The 15,368-nt window shown below is 44.8% G+C and overlaps 1 protein-coding gene across 2 annotated transcripts in view; it reads right to left on the bottom strand.

Moving 5' to 3' along the window:
* Positions 1-5,856: 5,856 nt before the first annotated feature.
* Stox1 (storkhead box 1) overlaps positions 5,857-15,368 on the bottom strand; it is a 44,121-nt gene continuing 34,609 nt past the window's right edge. The window contains exons 3-4 of one of the 2 annotated variants that reach the window (XM_021651441.2): positions 11,490-13,824; positions 5,857-6,276 (exon numbers count right to left, since the gene is read on the bottom strand). In XM_021651441.2, the coding sequence (XP_021507116.1) occupies positions 6,132-6,276; positions 11,490-13,824 (2,480 nt within the window). In that variant the 3' untranslated portion in view covers positions 5,857-6,131. The remainder of the gene's footprint in view (positions 6,277-11,489; positions 13,825-15,368) is intronic. The other variant, XM_060369453.1, reaches the window with a different exon arrangement.

Raw genomic sequence — 15,368 nt, 5'->3', positions numbered from 1 at the left:
ATTTTTGGAAACTGCACCACAGTGTCTAGTGTTGCCTTGTAATCTGAGCCTCAGTATAGGCCTTAGCAAAATTACACACGGCTACATGTCCTGAATTTGGGGATTAGACTTAAATAACCGGTATCACAATATTAAGTTTGTGATAACTTCCGGACTTCTGTGTAATCAAATACTGGCTTAACGTCAATGACTGTGTGAATGTGGTTTAATGGATTCAGTTCTATGAATCTAGGTGTGTTCAAGGAATGATGGTAGAAAATATTTTTCCCCAGGTTGGATGAATAGTTGAGGGTCTACATCTAAATCTTTACAAATCTATATCTAAATAGCTTCTCTAAATCCTGTTTCTTCACACCTACACCAGTTCTTCAGTGATCGTCATTGTGCCCCTACAACAGAATATGATATGCTCAGAAACATACTTAACAGAGTGAAGAATGCCACACACAAAATGCTGCTATCTTGTGGTTGAAGGTCACACAGAGGAAGTAAAATTTCAGCTCTTGGGGTCCTATTTTTGGTATCTGTTCTTATGTCAAAACTTTTCATGGCAAACCTGAAAAAAGGAGGGACTAGACGATGCTATGCTCCCTCGTCAAGTGACTGCTTCCATTCTGTGACAACAAATGTTGCCTTTCTAAGTCCTAATGGCCCGATCTCTGTCTAGCCAGGTGGGAAAGGAGAGTTGAGACCCACATAGACATGAGTAACTTGCCCAGAGAACTCAGTAGCCATCAGCTCAGCTTAATCAGAAAACATGAGAATGGGAAGTAAAATGGAAAGCTCATGTCTGATCATGAGATTTGGAACCAAGGGGCATTAAAACAATATCTCGCTCCTTCCTGTAACTGACAAAATCCCTGAGAAGAGACTTAAAGGACAGGTTTTATTGTGGCTCACTGTTGGAGTCCACCATCCCTCAAGGCAGGGAACCCACGGCAACAGACATGAGGCAGCTGGTCACATCCCATGCCCTAGACACAGAGAAATGAGTGACAGTACTCCTTTTCCTTTAGTCTGGCAGTTAGGTGGGGCTTCCCACCTCAGTTAACCAAATAGAGAAGCTCCCTCACAGCCATGCCCAGAGGCTCTTCTCTCAGGTGATTCTAGTTCCTGTCAAGTTCACCATCATTATAAACCATCACAGACATGGATTCAAAATATCATTGTCAATTCATGGGGTCCAGCAATCATCCTGCTCCTGTTCTCCTAGCACCTGCAGTTACAGGCATGGACCATGCTGCCTAATTCCAAATCTAACTTATCAGAGCATCTTTATTTTCCAAATATTTTTATTTAGTTTGTTTAGATACTTTACCATGCAGTCCTGGATAACCAGGAAAATTTTCACTGTAGAACCAAACTGGCTTCCAACTCACAAGAGATATGCTTTTGCTTCCCAGTGCTAGGATTAAAGAAAGGCATGTGCCCCAATGCCCAGCTTTAGTTTTGCTTTTTCCCATTTTGTGTGCAGTTGTTCTATTTCCACAATGTGTGTCCTGGGCATCAAATTCAGATTGTCAGGCTTAGGGGCAGAAGCCTTTACCAGTGGAGCCATCATGCTGGCCCTGTTTTCCAAATAACTTGAGTTGTTGATACACCCTGAAAAGTCAGATGTTCTGTTGTTTTCATGCTATTTGCTATCAAAGGCTCTATAAGAAAAAAAAAAATTCCTTGCCTTTGCCCTTAGCTTATTAAATTTTCTGACTTTTAAGGTAGAAAAGCAGGGTACTAGTCTAAACTTGCCTCTCTGGTTATTTCCAAAATTAAGGTGGTTTTTTTTTTATTTTATTTTATTTTATTTTTACCCCATAGAGAGTATCAAAATACACCAAGCACTTTGAAAGGTGAATGACAGAAGGAAATAAGACATTTCAGATTATGAGATGGTAATTAAGGGGCAGTTATAAATTGATGGAGACAGTGAGGACAGAGGTTGAGTGTTGAGAGTGCCAAGGTGAAACAGTAGAGAATGAGAAGCTAGAGGCCACATTACCTTTAACCCATTTACCTTAAAAACTATTAACAAAACAAGGACAATAATGCAGGAAACTGGATGAGCAAGTACAACACACCTACAGAAATGAGGTCCAGGGGTGCGCTCACCTACCTGAGATGATTGATGCTGTTATTTTGGCTTTTTGGGAGAGGGTCTGAAGTTAGACTGACCTTGAACTCACTATGTAGCTGAAGTTCGCCTTAAAAACACTATTTGCCTGCCTCTGCCTTCTCTGCTGGAATGAAACATGCCTGCCACCATGCATGGCTCCACCGTTTCGTTAGTAGTTTTAAAAGTTATTAAAAAGAAAAGAAAAATGTATTTTTAATTATGTGTGTACATGTGTATGGGTATGTGCACATGGGTACCTGTGGAGACGAGAAGAGACCATCAGACCCTCAGAAACAACAGTCCTCTGCTAGAGCAGCCAGGTTCCCCCAGGGCTGCTTTGCCTGTGCTTTGAAATGGGCTGTAGGAATGAGGATCAACCGGAGTTACCCCAGAAGAGGGCGCCATCACTCAGTGCTGGGTAGACACTGCTAAGGAGAGAGAGGCTGAAGTCTGTCCATGGTGCCCAAATTTATTGTGTAGCTCACCTCTGGTAGGCAGCAACCTCTTTCCTGTTTCCTGACTTAGCTGTAGCCTCAGAAACGTCCTCAAAAAAGCAGCAGCAAGCTCTTCCCATTCTTTTCCAAAATAGAGCTGACATTTTCAATATCATGTTTGCTAAATTACATGCAGCAATAGCTTCATGATCTGAACATACACATGGGGGCTGGAATGATGGCTCAGATGTTAAGAGCGCTAACTGTTCTTCCTGAGTTCAATTCCCAGCAACCACAAGGTGGCTCACAACCATCTGTAATGAGATCTGGCGCCCTCTTCTGGTGTACAGGCACATACAGGCAGAGTACTGAATAAATAATAAATAAAAAATAACATACACATGAAGTTAAACAGCACACCAGCATGGAAATCTATTACTGAGCTGGTGTGATTTCAATCACTATCAATTATCTTGATTTAAAAATAAAAGGGGGGGGTGCTGAAGAGATGGCTTAGCTGTTAAAAGTACTTGCTTTTGCAGAAGCCCAGGGATCAATTCCCAGCACTCATGTGTGGACTCATAACTATCTCTACTCTAGCTCTAGAGGATCTGATGCCCTCTCCTGACCTTTGAAGATACCAAGCATGAACATGGTACACAAATAAGTGTGCCAAAACACTGATAAAAGAAACCTTTAAAAAACTTGTCAAATGTGTGTGTATGTACACACGGGCTGGAGGTCTGTGTGCACCCGGCACGGTGGGCACATGGAGATGAGAGGACAAGACTGTGGGGTACCCAGGGACCCATCCACTAAAAATGTTGAGCAGGACCCACGTTTATAATCACTAACAAAGACAATACCTGTGGGTAACAAAACTCCACTGAATTCTTAAGTATTCCCTTTATTGTAGCTAGCATTATGTGTAGAGGTCAGGGGACAACTTTCAAGAGCCAGTGCTTTGCTTGCACCACAAGTCCTGGGGATTGAACTTGGGTAGTCAAAATGAGAGGCCTTAACCCACAGAGCTTTCACTGGACCCTCGTTGATTATTTAAAAATATTTTCTACTATGAAAGTAAAAGAGAATGATATGAAACAAGTGAGACATTTGGCATTGTATTTCCGTGTGTGGTCAGAGGACAATAGTTGGGAGTGGGCTCTCTCCTTCCACTATGCGGATCCCAGGATAGAACTCAGCTTGTCATCAAGCTTGACAGCAAATGTCTTTAGCCACTTAGCCATTTCATGGCCCATTATTTTTGATACCATAAATCACTTAATATCAAAAATCATAAAACCTTTTTAGTATCTGGCCTCAACTCAGCCATCTTACCTCCCAAAAGCAAATGTCCATGAAGTCAAAGTCAAACACTTAAAAAAACAGAACAAAACAAAACTCCTGGGATTGGGGGTGATTTAATCCGTTGTTCCTTATGAAATTTAGTCTTGGTGACAGACTCAATGCATTTAACGGTTTTTGAATAAATTTCCTTGATGCACTATGCAATGATAGCTCATTGAGTTTGGGATGGTAAATGTATATATTTTCAAGTCTCTGTCACCTCCGTCATGACACTATCCAGATATGTTGGCAATGGAAAAATTGTTTTAAAATCACCTGTTACAAATCTACTTACTGTGTCTTAATGACATTAAAGAAGCTATTTCAACAGTGACATTTGTCATCAGCACCACTAAGAAAAATGGAAAGTTGAGGTATAATTGCAGCACCAGTGCCAAAGCCCACAGCCAAAGCTTCAGAGAAACCTTGACAGGTTTATAGTCTCCCTCTTTCCTTCCTACTGAGACAGAACCTCATACAATCCAGGCTGGCCTCAAACTTGGCAGAGCAAAGGATGACCTTGAACCCTCTAGACCTCCTGTCTCCATACCCACTTCATCCGTTCTGGGGCTTGAACCCAGGACCTCATGCATGTTAGGTAAGCGTGCCAGCATTTGAGCTACACCCTTACCTCCCTCAAATTTCTTTCCATTTTTCAATTTCTTCAGTTCACTTGGCTGTAGTCCAGTAAGACAAACTGGCTTTAGATATTATTACCCGCTGCCTCAGGTCACATACCTGCTACACTCTCCATCATGGATTAACAAAACTCACTATCAGTAAATAATTTGGTTCCTATTACGTACACTATTTTATATAACCATCTTTTACAACAGATCTGAGCTTAACTTTAAAAAAATGTTTTCTGAGGAAATAGCCTTTTTTCCATTTATTTCCACCATGTTTTCCCTTCAACACAATCCTTGATATGCACCCAACTTGGCAGCACATTCTTTTCTATAATGCCTTTTGAAACTAGAATCTTTAATAACATGGCAAGTTCTCTACAGATCAAACAGAATGCCTTACTACCACAGACAAAAGACAGTAGACATCTGTCCATTTTTCACTTGGGGGAGTTTTTTTTCTTTTAAGAATGGATGTGAGATTATTAGTAAACATGGCAGAAGAAAACTGATGGGGTGGTGGGTTCCACACAGAGGAGGCCCTCACAAGCACCAGGCCTGCCACTTGTCCAGGGGACCACAGCTGGGATGTATTTAATTCCGCAGCCAATAGGGACGCGTTGCTTCTCGGCCACCGAGTCTTCACGTTCATCTGAATTTAACTTAGTGAAGCCTTCTTTGAGATGTGGTGGCTGCGGGTACTGAGGCTGCAGGGCCCAGTCACGTGTTCTGTGTTCTGCAGCTCTGAATGAACATGATGACCTAACACAACTCCAGCCGTTGTGCTCTGTGGCTTCAAAGGCACATGACCCACCACATACCTGCCTGGGCCTTAGTCTGGGGACAGCATGAAACCAAAAGCATGAACGTTCACCAGAAAACTGTCTCAAATGTCCCTTAAAGCAAAACATACAAGCAACAGGTTATATAAATTTCCACGATGGCTGCTATTTGACCCTGCACACAGGGTCCTCATTAGAGAACCCGAAATGCAAGGAGGAACCCCAAGTCTGCTGACACAGGAGTTTTAGGCATCCCCAGTCAATCCCATTTGGGCCATTTGTTTACACACTGGCAGGTTGAAAAGAAAAGGAATCCTGGGCACCAGTGGGCCAGGGAGGGTTCTTCTGGAAAACAAGCAACACAGGACATCAATTCTCCCTGTGCAGCCCTAATAGCACATGCTTGTTTTCTAGGTTCTGTGTGCAATCCTTAACCGGGGGATCCCATATTCCTGTGGTTAATGAGATCAGCTACTGGGTAGTAGGTCAGCAGTACGCTTTGGAAAAACTGGTCAAGGAAAATTAAAGTTAGTGACAATTAGAAACGGACCAATGATTTCATGTTTATTTTATTGAAAACTACAACCAATTTCTGGTAAAAGGCACTAAAAACTGGCTTAAAATGGTAAAAGGGGGAAAAGGCATCAGAATGCAGTATGGTGAGGTTAATAATAGCATATGCGCTCAGTTCCCGAAGTCAGCTAAAATTTTAATCCTCACATGACATGGCGGCTTGGGCCAGTAATCCCAGCACTCTGGAGGCAAAGGCAGAGGACTGCTTCTGAGATCCAGGCCAGCCTGAACCACAGTGCAAGACCACTCCTCAGAAAAATTAGACATTTATAACTGGGGTTACTTGGAGCAAGGAATTGGATGTGAGTGTTTGGCTCTTCGTGCTTTCATGGTTCTGCAGAAAATTCCGTCTTCTTATAAATCCATCCAAAATGGCTGAAGTGCTAGACACCAGGCTCTGCGTCCTAAAAATATTAAAGGACAGGATTACCGTCTTCAAAAGGGCTGGACTGCCACTCAGGGAACTGTAGGTTCATTTGTTAGTTTGAAGCCACACTAGTACTAAGACATACCTAGCAAATCTAAGGTGACTCAGCTTCCACAAATCTGGCCCCTTTTTGTGTGAAAAGCTAGCTACACAGTGGTCCTGCAGTGGCTTGACAGGTGCTTTCGAAGGAGCTTGTGCTCTCTGAATATCAACTCGCACATGCTAGCTAGAATCAACTAGCTCCCTAATGGAATCACTGTGTCTTGTATAGCTTCTTAATTTTTCAGAGTCCTAGGAAGGAAAAATCAGCTCTTTTACTTTTCATATTGCTAATGTCCTTGTCCTGTTTGCTAAGAGCTAAGCACATTTGTCTTGCTCCAGCACATTTGTTAAGTGTGGACCCTACCACCAAGCTACCACCTTAGCTGCAGCAGTAATCTGACGGTTGGTTTTGGGTTCTTTGTTTGCCTGTTTTTGTGGTGGTAGGGGTTGAACTTGGGCATGCTAGGCAAGTACTTCAGCCTTGAGTATCTCCCTAGCCCAGGCATCACTCTCTTATGAACTGTAACAGTTATGAAGTCATCTTATGAAGACTCTATGTTGTGTTCTTCCGTTCAGCTCGTCCATGTTAAGTTTGTTTGTAGTCCTCTTCAAATAAGGGACCAACTATGTCTCGCTCATCTGGCCCTGTCACTAACATGAGAAGCACAGCATAGAGTTGCTGTTCAAATGCTTTTTCCTTCTCCTTCTAAATATCTGTAATAATTATAAGCCTCTCGAGAAAACCATATTATAATAAATTTTAAAAACTAAACTTGGGACCGGAGAAATGGCTCTCTGCCCATGCAGATGACCTGAATTCAATTCCAAGTGTCCACGTCAGGTGGCACACAGATACCTATAACTTCATCTCCCGGGACTGGAGGCCTCAGGCCTCTGGTCTCTGAGGAAACCTGTACTCATCCCCGAACAGACACATGCATAATATACATAATTAAAATTACAAATAAGCTGGGTGTGGCGGCACTCCCCGCACTCAGGAGACAGGGCAGGCAGATCTCTGTGTGCTCGTGAGTCCCCAGGACAGCCAGGACTATGCACAGAAACCCTGTCTTGGAAAAGAAAATAGATTCTTAAACCAGAAGAAGTTGGACCAACAAGACAGCTAAGCATTTAAAATATGTGTTGTGCAAACGATCTGGGTTTGATATCCAGAACCCAGATTTAAAAAAAAACAAACAAACAAAACAGCAGTGCTCCTATGGTGAGATGGGAAATGAGGACAGGAGACCTCATCAGAAGCTTGTAAACACAGGGCGGGGGCAGAAACAGGACGGACCCTGCCGCTAGGTGGAAGGAGAGAGCATGACTCCTCCAAAGTAGCATGAATACACACATATGTCTACACACATAGAAACACAATGCAAAATAATTGAAAAAAAAAAAAACTTTTGTGGATAGAGCAGTGGTTCTCAGCCTTCCTAACACCGTGAGCCTTTAATATGGTTTCTCATGTTGTGGCGTCCCCTGACCATAAAAATATTTTCATTGCTACTTTATAACTGTGATTTTGCTACTGATACAAATCATAATGAAACTATCTGTGTTTTCTGATGGTCTTAGGCAAGCCCTGTGAAAGGGGTACGTGCCCTCTCCCCTTCTCCTCATGCTGAGAAGGGATGGGATAGATGGTTCAGCTGTTAATAAGCAGTGGTTCCAGCTGGCAGGAGGTAGCAGAGGCAGGAGGATCTCCACGTTCAAAGGCACCTGGTCTACAGAGAGTTCCAGGACAGCCAGGGCCTAACAGAGAAACCCTGTCTTGAAAACCCAAAAACCAAAAAAATTCAAAAAAACAAAAAGCAAGCAAACACGCCCCCCAGCACTGGCACCTCTTGCAGAGGACCTGATTTTGGTCCCCAGCACCCAGCTCCCAACTATTGCTGGCACCGGGCACACAGGACGTGCGCAGACAAGACATGCAGGCAAAGAACCTATACTTATACTTTTTCATCAATTAAAGAGGAAACTAGAAAAAACAACCTTTTTAAAAGATGAAAATAGGGCTGGAGAGGTGGCTCAGAGGTTAAGAGCACTGGCTCCTCTTCCAGAGGTCATGAGTTCGATTCCCAGCTACCACATGGTGGCTCACAGCCATCTATAATGAGGTCTGGTGCCCTCTTCTGGCAAGCGTACATGCAGACAGAACATTGTATACATAATAAATGAATAAATCTTTAAAAAAAGATAAAAACCATCAGGTATGACGGGGGCACTGTGGCACATGCCTGTAAGCCAGCACTTGGCAGGCAGAGGCAGGCATAACTCTGAGTTCGAGGCCAGTCTCATCTACCAAGTGAGTCCAGGACAGCCACGGCTACATAGAGAAACCCTGTCTTGAAAAACCAAACAAACAAAAATAGCCAGGTACTGTGGCTCACACCAATTCCAGCACATTGGAAGCAGAAGCAAGAGGATCTACACGAGTTGGAAGTCAGCCTGGTCTACAGGGTGAGTTCCAGGACAGACTGAGCTACATAATGAGACTCTGTCTCAAAAAACAAACAAAAGAACAAAAATAAAAAGTTTTGAGATAAGTTCATGCCTGAAATCTCTGAGAGGGCTGTGTTAGTTACTTGTCATGTTGCTGTGACAAAACAAAAACAACCTGAAGGAAAAACTCCATAGGGGAGAAGGTTTGCTGTGTCAGAGTCCATCAGAGGAGGAAGCCATCACGGCAGTAAGGGCTTGAGGCAGCTGCTGATAGTACATTCTTGTGAAACAGCGCTCAACTCGATTTCTCTCTTTTTTTTTTCTTTCAGTCCCGGAGCCCAGCCTGTGGGATGGTGCTGCCCACAGCTGGCATGGGTTTTCCTAGGAGACATCATTAATTGTCATGCTCTGAGCAACATAGAAGGATCTGAGTTCAAGGCAGCTTGAGTGCATAAAAAGACTTTCTCAAAAATCTGAACAGCACCTCACCCCATGCCATCACCCCTCAAAACCCTGGGAGAGTAAGGCAGGAAAGTCACAAGTTAGAGGCTAGCCTGGTCTAGCTCTGGCACAGGACTAGAGTTCTGTTTCCAGCACCCTCACTGGGTGGCTTTATTGCCTATAACTCCTGGCCCAGGGGAAAAGCCACCTTCTGGCCTCCAAAGGAGACATGCACGCATGTTATATTATGCACGTGCTCAATTTACATAAATTTTAAATGTGAAAAAATACAAAACAAACCCCAAAATAGCTGTGAATGTATCAGTTGCAGGATAATCCATGATAAATTGGATGAAAAAGGACACATGGCTATCAATGATTTCTTGTTAAAAGACTTACCTATATCTGTGCGAGGGTATTTTTATCTGCATGTACATTTGCATTACAAAGGAGGGCATAAGATCCCATGGGGATACAATTATACACAATTGTGAGCCACCATGTAGGTGGTAGAAATTGAACCTGAATCCTCTAGAAGAGCTTTGGAAGTGCTCTTAACCACTGAGCCATCTCTCCAGTCCTTAGCAATTTTGTTAAAATGTATTTGTGCTGAGTGTCATGGCACACGCCTTTAATCCCAGTATTCAGGATGCAGAAGCAGGCAAATCTCAGAGTTTGAGACCAGCCTGGTCTACAGAGCAAGTTCCAGAACAGAGAAACCCTGTCTTTAAGAACTGGGGGGGGGGGGGGGGGGGGGAGAGAAAGAGGAAGAAAAAAAGAGCAGTAGGATTATTACAGAGTTTTAAAAATACTTTGGGGGGAATGGTAAGAAAGCTCATTGGGTAGACGCTGCTGCCAAGCTTGATAACCTGAGTTCTATCCCCAGGACCTACACAGTGGAGGGAGAGAACTAACTCCTTCAAATTGACCTCTAACACACACACATCAAGTGTTTGTAAACATTTTTTAACACTTAGTTTTTGTGGGGATGGGGGTTTGAACCCAGGCTGGCTTTGAACATGCTATGTAGCCAAGAATGCTTTTGAACTCCCGTTTCCACCTCTCCCGTGCGGGATTGGAGTTTGGCTTCCACGTCCCGTCCACGCAGTACTGGAACAGACCCAGGGCTTTGTGACTGCCGGGTGGGCACTCTGTCAATGAAGTCCACATTGTTTACCTTGTGAACAATGCTATTTAAACAAGCTGAGGAGCCACCACATCCTTTTCTCAACATGGTTAGATCCAGGAATAGACGAGAAAACCTCTGTTCTGAAAGTGGTCTGGTTTTAGCAGTTCTTTTCTAGTTTTAGAAATAATTTCCAGCCAGGCGTGGTGGCGCATGCCAGTAATCCCAGGACTGGGGAAGCAGAGGCAGGAAGATCTCTGAGTTTGAGGCCAGCCTAGTCTACAGAGTGAGTTCAGGACAGTCAAGGTTACACAGAGAAACCCTGTCTCCCCATCCCCTCAAAAAAAATATATTTTCCAGTGAAAATTTGGTTCTTATTAAAAAGGAACTCGAGTCAAGTTTTCTTCAATGATGTGAAGTCCTCCCCAGGTCACGCCCCACTCCCTACAGGAGCTGGGCAACACAAACTAACCTGATGGGGGGAAAAGGAGGAGGAGGAGGAGAAGGAAGAAGAAACTTAAAATTTGGGTGGGAGGCGTGAACACACCTTCAATCCCAGAACTTGGGAGGCAGTAACAGGTGGATCTCTCTAAGTTTGACACCAACCTGGTCTACACAGATTCAGAATAGCCAGGGCTACACAGAGACCCTGTCTCAAACAACAAACAACAACAAAAGTTGGGGAGGTAGAAAGGAGAGGAGGAAGAGCATCAAAATGCATTGTGTGGGGCTGGAGAGGGATGGCTCAGCAGTTAAGAGCACTGATTGCTCTTACAGAGGACCTGAGTTCAGCTTTCACAACCATAACTCCCAATTCCAGGGGATCTGATGCCCTCTCTCACCTCAGTGGGCACCAGGCATGCACACAACGAACACACAAATACATATTTGGGCAAAACACCCATAAACTTACAAATAAGATAAATCCTTTAAAAATTATCTGAAATTCCTAAAGAATAAAAATCGTTTTTAAAACTGAACTGTTGTAACAACTTGATACAATTCATTCATTCCCCCAAGGCTGTTGGAATTGTTACACTGCTTTTTCCCAGGAGTCTTTCTAGGAAGCGCCACACACCCAGAATCTACTAACTTCTCAGGAGTAGCTAACGTATTGCCCCTGTGACTCTTACCTTGGGGAATCAATCCCGCTGTCTCCTGCCATGCTGTAATACTCTGTCCCTTCCAGGTGACTGTGCTCTCGCTGTGGCTCCTGAGCCAACACTGGCACATGTGAGGTGTTGCAAGGTTGTAACTTGTCTGTGAAATGCTCTTTCATGTCAGGGTCTGGAAGGCCCTGTCTCCAGCCAGTTGAACTGTTTCCCATGTCGTCAGGTGACTCTGGCAGGATCTCAGCTCTGCCATTGGTTTTTCTTGCAGCAGAGCCCTCAAGTAAGCTTCCACCAGCAGCTGCTGGGGCCTGGACTTGGACAACAGTGGGCTCTTCTTCACAGTTCAAACCAAAGGGAGCCCCTGGATATACCCCAGGGCTACCAGCGAGATCAGGGTTTGGGCCTTCCCCCACATTTGAAAACAAGCCAATAGCCTTATAGCTGGGATTCCTTTTGGACGCCAGGGGCTCAAAGGTACCGTTTTTGCCATCACACTCTGTCAGGGATCTCCCAGTCACCAATGGTATTCCCAAATGATTCCATCTGCCTCCACATGCAGAGGAGTACTGAATGTGTCCAGGCAGTGTGTGACAGAAGCCGTCAGTCTCAGAGGAGTCACTGTCCTCTAGATACAACGAACTGCAGGCCCCGTCATCTGACCCAGCGTGTCTCTGAGTCAAGGCCACCTCATCCTGCTCACTGTCAGAAAGCCCCTCATTTTCTATATCCATAATCTCTGCCTCTTGGACAAATGCCTGCCTAGTTAGTTTTTCTGAGTCACCATCTTGTCTTTCATGCGTCCTCAAATGGTGTGCACCAAGTGAGCAATCTAAGAGGCCAAGGTTTTGGAATTGGTACACTGTCTTATCCACTGCTGTACAAGCAGAGGGCTCTGGACTCTGTGCAAGCAGGACCTGCTGCATTTCTTTGGTTCCCAAGAACACGTCACAGTCAGAATAACTTTTCCTCAAGACTTCAGGGATGACTTTGTTTTCTTCATCATACACACCACCTCTCAACATACTTTCCCTGAAGGAACAGCGGCAAGGGAGGCTTGGCAAAATGACACATGGAGGAAAATTTACTGGACCACCTCTGCAGTCGTCACTGACAGGATGGATGGGAGCCTTGGTCGCATGCATGGATTCTGCTTCCAGTTCATGGCATTGCTCCGAATATGCCGGTTGCGGTTCACCATCAAAGGCTCCTGAAGGATCTGAAGAGCCTGCCCTCCAGGAGGGCTTTTCCTCTGGCTGACTGGGACTAGGTTTCAGAACACGGGTCTTCTGAGCATTGTGCCCTTTGGATACTGGGTTTCCTCGGAGATACATGCCCTGGAAAGGATTATTGATCTGCTTTTTATAAATCAAGTGGGTGCCTAGCCCAGCTGGATTCCCAGCATGCAACTGATGAGCTTCCTCCCTGGGGCTTTTCAGTTTGGGAGCAGGCTGGGCTGCAGGGACCTTGGGGTGCTTTTCTAGTCCAGTGCTTCCTGGCTCAAGCTCTCTTCCCTGGCTCCATGCTCTGCGCCTATCCCTATGAGAACAGCCTCGCCAGTGGGGCTTAGCAGACTGGCCCTGCCTTTTCCAAATTCCTTCTTCTGAGGAATGTCTTTGGCTAGTTGTCAGTACGTCAGTGGAAGTACCCTGGCTATTGTAATTTTTCCGGTCTTCATATTTTTGCATCAGGATGGTGTGTTTGATTAGGTTGTCAACAGTCAGCACAGGATTAATTCTCTTGATTATTGCATGTTCCACGTCTCGGGGGATGCTGTTGACGCTGTCTTCATCTCGCACAGGCCACTCCTCGGGTGGGAACTGTGCAGAGAAACTTTGATATTCAGTTTTAGGCTTCTCTTTTCTAGATAAGCTGCGCCATAGGAAACCAAAACCAAACTTTTTACCTTTGTCTTTGGTGTATGGTGACGGTTTGGGGCTCACACAGATGTGGGTGTCTTCAGATGCTGAAACTACCTGGTTCTTAGTCAAGCTCGTGGCTTCCTCAAGACCTCCCTGGTGTTTTCCAGTCACTTCTGTGGTGGTCGGGGGGTCCTTCGAGTCCTGCATGCTTGTATCAAGGAAACACTGACACGATGGACAGTGAGAAATGGGGATCTCATTCTCCTGAGCCAGCTCTGCACAGCGATCCATGCTCACCAGATAGGTCACGGAAGTGGGCACCGAGCGCCCTTCATCTGACAGGGGGGCTCTCTTGTTTCCCCTCCTGGATGCATTTGTAATAAAGTAGGTATTTGGTGTAACTGTGAAGTAGCCCTCCCCAGTGTGGAAAATCTTCCTCTGTTGAATCAGAGCCCCCAGTGTGCTGTAGAGAATGTCTGAGGGTGGGACAGAAATACCTTAAAGAAAGAAAAGTTCAGAATGACCACAGATTTGATTAACCAACTTGGAGCTCGTTGTATGCAATACAAGCAATGAAAATGGTAACTGGTCAGATGGCTCAACAGGTAAGGGTGCTTATATGCAGGCCTGAGTTTGATGCTCAGTCCTACAAAGCGTCAGGAAAGAACAACTACCAAGAGTTGTCCTCTAATTTCCACACCTGTACTGAGACACATACATGCCTGGACACACACACACACACACACACACACACACTTTTTTTTTTTAATTAGAGCTGATTACAGTGCCTCATCTCTGTAATCCTGGCATTCAGGAGGCAGACACAGGAGAATCACTGTGGGCTATATACTGAAAATTAGGCCAGCATGAACTATGAAACAATTCAAAGAATATGTGTAATTAAGCTCCCTATATTTGGTCCCTAAAAAGGCATATGACTAGGCTAATGGTTTGTTTTTGTTTTTTGTTTTCTAACTCTTGAAGCTTGTCCTTATCAGTGTGAGCCACGCATCGACATGAGTCACGTTCACATGGTTGACTCTGCCTAGCAACTTGGGCGCAGATTGGGTTGATGTCCTCATCAGTCATGCCAAACTCGTCTTTGGGTGCTTCTCTGCCCTCAGCACTAATCCCTCGCCCCCTTGTCAGTGGTTTGCTAACAGCTTCTTCCACTTGGAGGTCTCTAAGTCTTGACTGGCCTTCTTTAGTGGATTTATAATCTTTAAAAGTCTCATCAAGTTTTCTATTTCTAGAATTTTTGACTTTGCACATATTTGGAAAGTTTGCAAGACTCAGTCTCTCATGGCCTTCTAGCTTACATGCTTTTACACAGGGAAAGAGCTCTGGCCATGGGCCTTCTTGAGGTCTTTTTCGGCAGACCTGAATGCCCTGATCTCTGATCCAGCTCCGGGCAGCATGGAGCCTTCTGACAACCCTTCATCTGCAAATGACCGCACCTTTAGATAGGCAGTCATTTCTGCACAGGCAGCAATTAGCCTGCCCAACGAAGCCTTTCCAGCTAGGTCAGTGTCCTTTTCCAGTTCCGAGAGTCAGGAACCTGGTGTCTCATTCACGTGCAATGAGCCACGCGGCTCCTCCCGGGATATTAGTAGAGTTGTCCAGGTCTTCGCTGGGAGGTATAGTGCCTTGGAAAATGGTCACATACACGGCGTTGAGCCTTTTTGTTGTTTGCTGTTCTCCTTAGCATGTGAAAGATGAGGCCAAGTGCTGTTTGGAATGTAGTGTTCATGAAGAAAGGAGTCTCCTGAACTTCTTCATTTACCCATGGCACGCACTCCCCTTCAGGATTAGGCTCACCAGCACGGTCTTCCCGACTGCACGGTTCGGGGCAGTAGTGACAGCCTGGAAGTAAGAGTCTTCCTCTACGTGTCCTCGCATTGATGGCACTAATGGAGCATAGATTTGTGACCACACCGTTGGCAATAAGATCTGGGGGAGGAACGGCTATGTCATCCTATTGCAGAGTATGAGCTCAGAGGCCTCGTGCCTTTTTGAGCCAATTGTCATAGGCTAGGGAATC

The sequence above is a fragment of the Meriones unguiculatus genome, chromosome 16, assembly GCF_030254825.1.
Source record: "Meriones unguiculatus strain TT.TT164.6M chromosome 16, Bangor_MerUng_6.1, whole genome shotgun sequence".
Taxonomy (NCBI): Eukaryota; Metazoa; Chordata; class Mammalia; order Rodentia; family Muridae; genus Meriones; species Meriones unguiculatus.
The sequence above is the reverse complement of the archived record's forward strand: the minus strand, read 5'-3'. Positions and strand labels throughout refer to the sequence as shown.